We start from the raw sequence: 11,345 nt of genomic DNA, 5'->3' as shown, positions 1-11,345 counted from the left end.
TAACATCATACACAGTCGATCTCGGGTACCCGAAGAACCGAATGATTTCTGTCGCCGAGCGTCCAGCGCGAACGCTTTCGATAATCGCGGCTCCTCTGTTATACTCCGCACTTGGTTTCAACATTGCAACTGTTTCAAGGTTATGATGGTTTAGTACATGCGTCGAACTATTTGAACGCTAATCGCGACATCTACCAGTAGTATAGAACGGCGAGAATTTCAAATTGAATTTTGTCCGGATTTTGATGCCGCACTCTGTATAAAAGTTCCGGCAGGTAGTGACAAGTTCACACATATAGTGCTGTTCCATGACATACATTTCTATCGTGAATTGTGGCATGCTCGTATCCCAATTTTAGAGATAGAATGACACGATAAACACAAACTTTGTGGGTCTTATCAAGACAGTTTAGCGTGGCCAAAATTAAATACAATCATTCCGGACGACGAATTTGATCAGTATGAACGGTATCCGTATGATATGTTTGATGTGGTGGTTTTTTTCTTCTTGACTGATTGAGAGAGAGAGAACGATAAATTGAGAAATTCTCAGTATTGTGGAAAAAAAATGGAAAAACTCACACAAATGCGAGAACTGTGGGAGCAGTCGGCTCGACTGAGTTCACGAGATAAGTACGACGCGTGAGCGCAAAAATGCGACGAGTGCATTGAATCGTTGGAAGAACATAGTCGGGCTAAACGACCGCGATTATCGATCGGTGCTAGACAGTCGTTGGTTGCTCGAATCGCGCAACTCGAGAGTTTAAAAAATATATTGCGCACACGTTTCGTTCACGCGAGTGCCGGACACAGCGCGAGAGACGCAGGACTCGTTTGGCGCGAGGTCGATACCGCGTTCGATAGTCGTGGGTGTATATCAGTTGGACACGGGGCAATTGGACACAGTCCAATCACAAGTCATTGTTCCAAGGGACCCTACAAATGTCTCTAATCATACGGTGCTGTGATTGGCTGTGTCCAAATGCACCGTGTCCAAGTGCACCGCTCCCGATAGTCGTGTATTAACCGGAGTTGTCATCAACATTGAACCTCGTCAATCTCTCGAGGACGCAAAGATTATGGTGCTCGAGCGCATACGGGACGCAATGAAGAGACACGTAAATGTGAAAGTGAACACTGCGTTTAACGGTGAGTTCATCGCGGGTGAAAAACGTGCGATAAAGAGCATCAATACGAAAAATTGTGAACTCTTGCCTGCGTCCGATCTACAAGAGTGGTATGAGCGATGCATCGTCGAGCTAACTTTGACATCGTTGGAGGAATTTCAGGAACGCGATAACGGGTGGGCGTTATCGCGAATATTACATCTTACAATAAACAAATATAATCTGTTGCACGCGGGGTGTCATTTTGAATTACCGCATGAAATATAGCTGAAACGAGCTGTGATTAATGTGAAATCAATGGAGAATGCGTGAGCGGTGGTCGCTGCTCTCCACCCAGCCGAAAGACATACAGATTGAGAATCTTCGTACTCACATTATACGTCAATATTAAATTTACAGAACATTGAGTTTCCGATGTCTATAAATGAAGTAACGAGGTTTTAACAACAAAACAATATATCCATCAACGTGTACTGTGTCGAAAAGAAAACGGAAAAAGAAACGAGACATATGATCTTTCCGATACGCCTCACCAGCTGCAAAATGGATAAACACATCAACTAGCTGCACATTTCTGATCCTCGAGACCACAACATGGGACATTTTGCTTGGATCAAGGACTTATCTCGGCTTATGAATTCTCAATTGAGCAAGAGAAAAGTCAGAAAATACATTTGCGATTGGTAAGTATAAATCTGAAGAAAAACCATTACAATATCTTGTGAAAAAAAATAGTAATGAAAAAATGATTGTTTACAGATGTTTGCACTACTTTAGTTCGAGCGAAAAGTTGCAGGTCCATACAAAGGATTGCGAAGAGATGAACGACTGCGCCATCCTGCTACCCAGCGAGGACAACAAGTGGCTAAGCTTCAACAATTATAGCAGGAAGGAGCAAGTTCCATTTGTGGTGTATACTGACTTTGAATGCATCTTACAGAAGACTGTAAGCGAGAAGGAAGAGGAGGGATGTACATCGCGCGCGTATCAACATCACAAAGTATTTAGCATAGCATATTACTTGCGTTGCTCACATAATAATTCATTGTCATATTTTCGGAGCCGTCGCGATACGGATTGTATTTCGTGGTTCGTCAAGCAACTCGAAGAGTTAGCGCACTGCGTAAAAATAATTTTGTGTACTAATCTCCCCATGGAAACTTTGTCGAAGGAACAGTGAGCGGCATTTCGTAACGCGACGCCATGTCACGTGTGCGAGAAGCCATTTGCGGCAGAGGATACACGCGTATCATTGTCACTTCACCGGACAGTATAGAGGTTTCGCGCACTCAAACTGTAATTTAAATTACAAAAATTTATATTACATTCCAATAGTATTTCATAATTTATCCGGTTATGACTCTCATTTTATCATCAAGGAAATAACTAACATTCGAGGGCTCAATCGATATACTACCGATAACAAAAGAAAAATATATTTCGTTTACAAAGAACGTCTAAGATACAACAGATAAATTTAAAAATGTTGTGAAATTGCGCTTCATCGATTCCTACAAATTTCTCAACAGCAGTCTCGACACATTAGCATCCTTTCTTGACAAAAACAAGTTAAAAATTTTACATTATAAATTTCCAAAATTATCCGATTTATTGACGCGAAAAGGTGTCTTTCCATACGAAATCGTGGATTGCGTGGACAAGCTGCAGGATGTGTTTACCGCCGCGAGAATTGTTTTACAGTTCGTTGACGGACGATACGGTATTCGAGAGCGATTACGCGCACGCTGCGAATGTCTGGTAACGATTCTCTATTCGAACCTTGGGCGAATACAGCGACTTGTACTTGAAGACTGATATCTTGTTATTGGTCGATATTTTTTAAAATTTCCGCGATAGTTGCATCAAGAGTTATGGATTAGATCCTGCGCATTATTACACTCTACCGGAATTCACGTGGGATGCAATATTGAAACATACAGGCATGAATTTTGAATTGCCACCGACATCGATATGGTTATGTTTATCGAGCGCGGTTATGTTTATGCGGCGGCTTGAGTCAATGTTCCGGTAGATACGCGCGCACCAATAACAAGTACATGCAATCTTACAACCCCTTGAAGCCATCGTCGTACTTGATGTACTTTGATGTGAATGATCTGTACGGTTGGGCAATGTGTCAACCGCTGCCTTACGCTGAATTTCAATGGGTTACAGATGTTTCCAAATTTGATGTATCTTCAATCGCTATCGATTCGCCCATAGGTTATATTCTCGAGATCGACTTGGAGTAACCGGAAGGTTTACATGACGCGCATGCTGACCTACCGTTTTGTCCAACGCGTGATAAACCGCTCGGCAAAAGATAAAAACTTCTCGCGACGTTATACAATAAACAACGTTATGTTATTCATTATCGCAATCTGCAGCAGTGCACGTGTCATGGTCTTGGTATCGTAAAAATACACCGCGTCTTCAATTTGCTCAATCTCCATGGCTCCGCGATTACATTGAACTTAATACACAATTTAGAACACATGGAACAAACGATTTTGAGAAAAATTTGTACAAACTGATAAATAATGCAGAATTTGGAAAAACCATGGAAAATGTTCGTAATCATGTAGACGTAAAACTGTTGACAAAATGAGACAGGCGGTAGCAATGGTGCCGAGGCAATGATCGCAAAACCAAATTTTCACAATAGAAACGTTTTCGCCGAAAATTTAGTTGCTGTTGAATTGCGAAAATTCATGGGGTAGTTTTCGATGGTGCATGTTCGCCGTAGGCCTCCTCAAGCAAATAACGTGCTTCAACTGCATTTTTTTTTCAAGTTAAAGTATGTTCCGTACGGAAGCTGCCGTCCGCACGGATAGCGAGCGGCGGGCGGCCGTGCGCCAAGCGCGTTCCGCTCGCGGGCGACTGCCGCTCGCCACTGCTTCGCGCCGTCGTCGCTACGCGGCAGCGAACCGAGCCGGGACCATCGCTCGCAGTTAAATTTCGGTGCGGCGCCTATATAAGACGCCGCGGGCGACGACTCTAGGCCTTTTGCCTGCGATAGCACATCTGGTCATTGCCTCGCTGAGGTATTCTTTTGAACTCTAACTAGCTGGCCTTTTGACTGCGTAGCACATCTGGTCACTGCCTTGTTGAGGTATTCTTTTGAACTCTAGCTAGCTTTATATCGCCTTCTTGAGTGTGTAAGCACGTTGGACATTTGTCTCGCCAGAGGTATACTTTTGCTTATCTGCATTTGATCATCGCTGCCTTCAGAGTGTCATAGACGCGTTGGCATTTCTGTTTAGGTCCTTTGTGATTCTACACAACTCTCCGCAGCCTTTTAAAGTGCGTTGCACGTTGGGCTATTGCCTTTAGAGTGTTTAAGACACGTTGGCATTTGTTCGTACGAATATCTAGGTAACTCCACGGATCTTCCACCTTCTCCATACGATCGAGGATTGAGAGAAGGCTTCGTGCGACCATTAGGATTACTTCGGAGCCTCCACCGCGGTGGACGCTTTCCTTTGCGATAGCTCAAGTATCGCAGCTCTCGTGTACCAGTTCGACAGAACGCTGTACCTGTCGGGCTCACGACTCCGCGCGGATCGTAGGTTTCTATCGAAACTCTGCTGCTTAGGACGCAGCGTATACGCGCGAGCTCCCCTCGCCGTCACGTCCGCTCAGGACTCAGCCGCTGCTGCTCGGGACGTAGCATATACCCGCGAGATAAGCTCGCATTCACGTCCGCTCGGGACTTAGTCGCGGCCTGGGCCTCAGCGCTTACGCGATCCACGCTCGCTTATACATCGACCCTGAAATTATATCCGTCGCATACGCGACTCCACACGCGAGTTACATTCACGCCTCAGTCCCCGCGAGACTGAGGCTACGTCGCCCACGCGACGTTATTATTCTCATTATTATTGATCCCTCCGACAAGGGGGACTTCTCCTAACGCAGAGGCGCTGTGAAGCGGTGCATTACCGTAGGGCCGCCGCCTCGATTGAGTTCGCTCGCTCCATTCGAATTGGCAACTCCCCACACACACGGAGGCGCACACCCTCGTCTCCAAAGCACATCGCGAATCGCTTGCACCCCACGTCATCGCACGGGGCCGCTGGATAGCGGACTGACAGCGACGAAGCCCGCGGTATCCAACGGACGAGCGGACAACTATCCGCATCTCGCAAGCGAACCGGCCGCTCTCCACCCTCGGGCCGTTCGAAATAAAGCAGAAGAGCAAAGCTTCCCGCAAATGCTGTTTATTTGCACAAAACTCGACATCTTCATTGTTAGAAAAAATATTTTTGCATTGCAATATATGTTGGTTTTATAACTGGTTATTGTTGACAGATGTCCAAGCTATAAAAGAAACACAACTTTAGACATGTATGTCGACTACATGTGTCGTTAGCGCCATCCATATGTGAAACCCGGAAACTTAGTTGCGCACCTAGTACATGATCCCGTCGAACGAGTAGAAAAGTTATACCGGCCACGTCGCGGACGCACTGCAAGATGTGAGCATTCTGAGAGAATGCGGAATGCATGTGGTCCGCTTTTACGCCTGTCGCCACGGTATGCGCGCTCCGCGCGACAAAGGCGGCGAAATTTTACGGACCATAGGCTCAACTGACCACGACTACGTAGACGTGGTCCAAATTCACCGCGGCGACAAGATCCACTGCGGTGATAATGACGCTCTCCTCGTCAAACTGGACGTCACCAAAAATAGCAATTTCTTGTCAGAACTGTTCAGGAAGACGTCTTGCCTTCGAAGACGACTTGAGCGGTACCGCGTAGCCTTCCTCGAAAATTACGGATATTTCCGGAAATAACGCGCGGAGAGCGGGGGGAGTGGGAGACGGCGCCATACGCGAGAGGGGACCCGCACAGGCGGAGCCCCCTATGTTCGGTGGAGAAGGTCGCGCGGACACGGCGCACGAAGCAGCGCGCATTCAGGCGCTGTTCAGGAAGAACCGCCGCAAAGCGATCCGAGAGGTGATTTCCAGCCCCGCGGAGCTGTGCGACGTGTCCGCACAGCGGGTGCAGAAGTACTTCGAGGGTACATACTGTGGCACGGAAAATCTGCACGGCGTCGCGCCTGTGGAGCTGTCCGAGGCCTCGAGTGAAGGCGAACAGGCGGCTGAGCTGATTCTGCCGATCACGGAGCGAGAGGTTGATCGGAGGCTCCGGCGCATGAACAATTCTGCGCCCGGTCCCGATGGTCTGACCTACCGTAACCTCCGTGTCTCGGATCCGACGGCGCAGCTGCTCGCCGCGGTGTTCAACGCCTGCCTGCGGCTCGAGGCTATCCCCGCGAGCTGGAAGACCTCCAACACCGTGTTGGTATATAAGAAGGGAGATCGCGGCTTGTTGGAAAATTGGCGTTCTCTCGTGCTCGGTGACACCATGCCCAAGCTCTTCGCGGCAGTGCTGGCCGATCGATTGACCGACTGGGCGATTGCCGGCCGAAAGCTAAGTCCGACTCAGAAGGGGTTTCTGAGGGACAAGGAGTGCTACGAGCACAACTTCGTGACCTCTGGTAAATAGCCTTATTATAACGGCAAATTTTATATGTTGTACACGTGGCATAAGCCCGTGTTAAATATTAATTAAATAGTGGTAATAAAAGTAAAATAAATTTCAGAGTACAAGTATTCCTGGGGCAGTGACATGTGTGCAATATATTAGGTTTGTCCTTTCGACCTGACCTAGGGCTGCACTGGAACTGTACTAGTTGAAGAAAGTTCAAGATAGTGCAGACCAGTGCAAAGATACATATGGGTCTGAAAAGAACGGATAAGAGCAAGTTAGAGCAGTGTAAGATGGCGGACAACATGGCTGGATTAAATAACATAGATCAATTTATGGTCATGTTTTCGCACTTATAGCATTTTATGTTTTGTTGAACAATCCTATTTCTTTTAAAAACTGTTTTGTGTTGGATACCCATACAACAAATCCCTCCGAAAAAACGTCCAAGAGCCTTCCCAGGATGTCTTTCGGATATTTTGTGCTGTTTGGATAACATTCTAAATACTTCTTTTATGTCATTCTACATTATATATTTATTATATATTTATCTACATTATATATTTATTATATATTTAAGTATTTACTTACTGTTTATAGATTCCGTCGTCGGATTATTTTTTCTACGTAATGTCAACTAGGTATACCGATTTTACAGGTTATACTAACAAATTTAAATTTTTTCGGTTAGCTGCCCTGCACTGCTTGCTCTACCTCCAAACCTAGGGCAGTCAGTTCACTGAACTCGCTGCACTAGTTCAGCCTGCACTGTTCGAAAGAACACATTTTCTTGCACTGTTCTGATCGAAAGAACGCATTAGTGCAAACTTCGTGAACTAGTGCAGCCAGTTCAGGTCGAAAGAACAAACCTAATGTGTCATTGCCTACAAAATTGAAACCATAAGTACAAAGATATGCATGCCGCCAGCCGCACAATAGCCCATACTGTTTTGTTAATATATTAATAGCTAATAGCACGGGACTAAGAGGAGCTGTTATAAAAATCCCTGGGGGCTGTCTTTGCGACAACTGGCCAGTGGTGACAGCTCCTCAGTGACACAGCACAATAGGTGCGATGTCACATACTGCCTGCACTGCACAGAGATAAAAAAGTAGTAAAAAGTCAGCATATTTGTATCAATCTCGACCATCTGAGCTAATATATTAATGTAGAGATTCTTAGTCGTAGTGCTCCACATCTGTCAGCTGGTGGAGCTGGGAGTCAGCGGTGAGACGCTGACACTCACCGCTGACATTCTATACTTACAGATATCTCCTCTCCTCCGGTTCTCTCCAGGCTGAGGCTGTGCAGGGGCTTTACAGAGACGGATAGCAGAAGTTTGCTGCTATCTGCAAGCATTTAGCGTTTATTAATCTTGTATTGTAACATACTTGCTTGCCCTCCTAACCTCCAAATGTCACACTGCATGGTGTGACATATCGCTGTCTTATGGAGTGTTAGGAGTGGCTGCCTCTGCACGGCCGCTTCCGGTGGCTTCCTTCTGGTGCCGAGCATCCTCTTGGTGATATTGTATACAGTATTATTAGTAATTTGTTGTTAGTGAGGAGACCGCTGCTGCTGCGTACAGTGGGCAGCGGTGGGCACTGGAAAGAAGCAGATAGAGTCAGAAACATAATAGACCGGAAGTAAGCCTGGAGAACTATTTATTTAAAGCACAGGATCGCTAATTATTACAAAAAGCTCTCTCACAATTCGCGAGTGTGATTGTGCGCGGCTGGCTCAGCCGAGGGGCCAGCAGGATCGAGTACAGAATCTCTGCCGGGGCCGTGCCCGATTAATTTAACATATTATTGACAGAGAGGAGATAGGAGGGGTTACTTGAAGTGAGGTGGTTGCGGCTAGCTGCTGAGAGACGTCCTCAGATTCCTGTCGACTCATCGCAGCAGTGACACTGCGACCGCTAATCGGTGCCTCTCCAGATTTCTCCTCTCTCCTTGTGTGCATCCGGGTCGGGGGGTGCGGCAGCAGGGCGTGAAACCTGCTCTCCTCTTCCTCGTGGGGTAGATCCAGCGATGCGGACACCTGGTGGACGCACGCTGGTGAAGCCCTGCATTGCACTGGTGGAGAGTGGCAGATCCGTGCCTAACCTCTTCGGCTCGGATTTTGCACTGAAAGTATTAATTCTGTTAGCAATTTTATCACTGTGCGAGCGCGTGCGTTGCGTCGGGGACGACGGCGAGTGATGAACGAGCGACATAGTTCAACTTTCCAGAGATAGGAAAGCATCATGCCATCACATAGGTCTACTCTTCCTCGTGAAGATCAGGTGGTTTTCCCCGAGCAGAGCGTAGCCCCAGAAGTGACAACTTCCCGAGGAAGCTATCCTCGAAAGAAGTTTCATCAAAATCGGCATCGCAAGAAATATCTCCCACAGAACCTTGAGGAGCTGTTTGGGTCATCCTCGCCACCCAGACGAGAAGAAATATCGCCTGAGTCTTTAAGAAAAATGATGCCACCTACGAGATCGTCCTTGCCGACGCCGCTTTCGACATCGTCCATGGAAGCGATTTCAAAAACGACACCTTTGTTTCTTATAATAAACCTCCTCGTCCACGTACGCCAACGCCGATCGAGTCAGCGCAGTCGCCCAGATCGACGACATCTTAAAGGAGAAGGTCGCATCGCTCAACCTGACGGTGGTCTACCTATTTTCTCTGCCCACAGAAAACGGAATGGAGCTCGACGAGGCGAGAAGATGTAACGAGCGTCTCGCGCGACGACTGCGCGAGCTGGAGAAGGAAATGGAGCGCGCGAAGCAACGCGAGGAGATGCAGCGGCTCGACAGAGAGGCCAAAGAGATGGAAAAAAAAATCGCACGTTACGAGGCTACGCTGAAGGAAATCGAGACAAGCGGGGTGCGCGAAAGGGAAAAGACTACGCCGAGACGGGAGAGAGACAAACCGAGACTCGACAAGGCGACACCGAAGCGAAGAACGAGAAGCCCGATAGCGAGCACGAACAAACGAATCTCCGATGACTCGTCGAACGAAGAGAACAAACCACCGCCGAGCCAGTACGAAATCGATCTCCAGAAGAGCCAAATTTGGAATCTTCCGTCGACGTCAAAAACCAGAGTGAGATGGAGCGCCGTTTACTCGTCGTCCGCTACACCGTCGCCGGAGAAACCGAAGGCGACTAAGACGACGGATGCCAAGCTCAAGAGTCAGCTGGTCATCAGGCTGAACCGCATCGAGGAGGTCGACACTTCGCTTATTCTGAGTTCGAGAACACGCACCAAAACCGACATCGACTTCCGTGGACAGATCGACAGCCGCTCGAAGGAGAGAGTTCGTCTCGACGAACACGTCACCAGGTTCGTCGGGAAGGAGACGAGGAGAGGCGGTCACCATCACCGCAATCGGCTACGAAGGCGAAAGTCCAGGAGACGTGGCGTATCAAGGCGCAGAGCGTGCCACCTGGAAAAGTCACACTAAGGCGCCTCGAAAGAGAAAGACGGCGGAAGGCGATGGCGGTGGCGGCGAGAAAGACGAGTTTCGGCAGACTCTTTCGCATACTATCGGAGTCCGACCTCGAAATCGACGATGCCGACGAGCCCGCGTCTGGAGCAGCCGCGAGCACGCCGTCAGGCGGGAGTATGCAACAGAACGCAGTTGCAGACGAGACGGCCGACACCATCCCAGAGGCCGTTGAGGTGGAGTCAAAGTGTGAGGCGCGGAATCGACAAGGTGCCGACGAGCCGGCGGGCGGGCCGATCATCATGGCCCTGCGCGTCGCGGAAGTGACGCCAAAGGTGGAAACGGAGCGTGAGACCGGGGTGGAGGTCAGGGACGCGGAGGACGTTTGGTTAGGTCAGAGCCGACCTTACCAAACCCAACCTTACGTCGGTCGCGACCGAGGAGCGGTACGAACCCTCGGGAGACTCCAGAGGACCCAACCCAACCTTCGTCCAGAGGAAGGAGCCAACCGAACCGGCAGGGAAAAGTTCCCGGCCGACCGAACCGGAAACGGAGAGGTCGGAGCCGTCCAGACGCGTGGCAGAACGACAGCAGCAAAAACACCCGACGCCCGAAAGAGACACGCCAACGGACGCTGGCGAGGACGGCGAGGTTCCGGACCTGGACCTGTCGGACGTACTTTGGGATTAAAATATATTCTCGCGAATTATCGGGCGCTCAGCAATAGAGAATATTCTATCGCTGAGAAGCTATCGTAGTTATAATACAGTATCGCGCTTAGACGGATCAGCTGTATTTACTTTTAGCGAAGCAGCCGTCGTGAGGAACGCGGCAGAAAAAACGGGAGAGTCGAGAGAGACAACAGGCGAACTCCCGATGTCAACAGTGTTTCGAGACGAAAAGTGTCTCGAGACGAAATTACCGAAATCTGCCGATTCTCGACGATCGACGACCCCAGGACGAGGGGGGCAGCGACGAGGGAGGATCCGCGAGGATACGCGATCCTCCCAGGAAGAATCAGCTGTTAGCCTTGTCGCGACCATTGCCGCGTATTGATCACGTTCCGTCCGCCTACCGTATCGTTAGTGAGTGAGAGAGAGAGAGAGAGAAAGAGAGAGAGAGAGAGAGGGGAGAGAGAGCGAGCACCGGGAGAGCGGAGAGTGAACGAGGGAGTAGTGAGGACGCGAGAGAACGGAGAGAGAGAGTGCGGAGCGAGAGCGGACGAGGAGAGAGAGAGTGCGGAGCGAGAGCGGACGAGGAGAGAGAGAGAGAGAGAGAGAGAGAGAG

The 11,345-nt window shown here is 48.8% G+C and overlaps 1 protein-coding gene across 1 annotated transcript; it reads left to right on the top strand.

Moving 5' to 3' along the window:
• Positions 1 to 1,947: 1,947 nt before the first annotated feature.
• On the top strand, positions 1,948 to 2,353 carry LOC116853694. The gene has a single exon (XM_032834866.1). The coding sequence runs from the start codon at positions 1,948 to 1,950 to the stop codon at positions 2,305 to 2,307; it is 360 nt and encodes a 119-aa protein (XP_032690757.1). The 3' UTR covers positions 2,308 to 2,353.
• The last annotated feature ends 8,992 nt before the right edge of the window (positions 2,354 to 11,345 follow it).

Source organism: Odontomachus brunneus, unplaced genomic scaffold, assembly GCF_010583005.1.
Source record: "Odontomachus brunneus isolate Ranch 3 - 2012 unplaced genomic scaffold, Obru_v1 Obru_scaffold_452, whole genome shotgun sequence".
Lineage (NCBI taxonomy): Eukaryota > Metazoa > Arthropoda > Insecta > Hymenoptera > Formicidae > Odontomachus > Odontomachus brunneus.
Note: the sequence above shows the minus strand (reverse complement) of the source record. Positions and strands in the feature narration are given on the sequence as shown.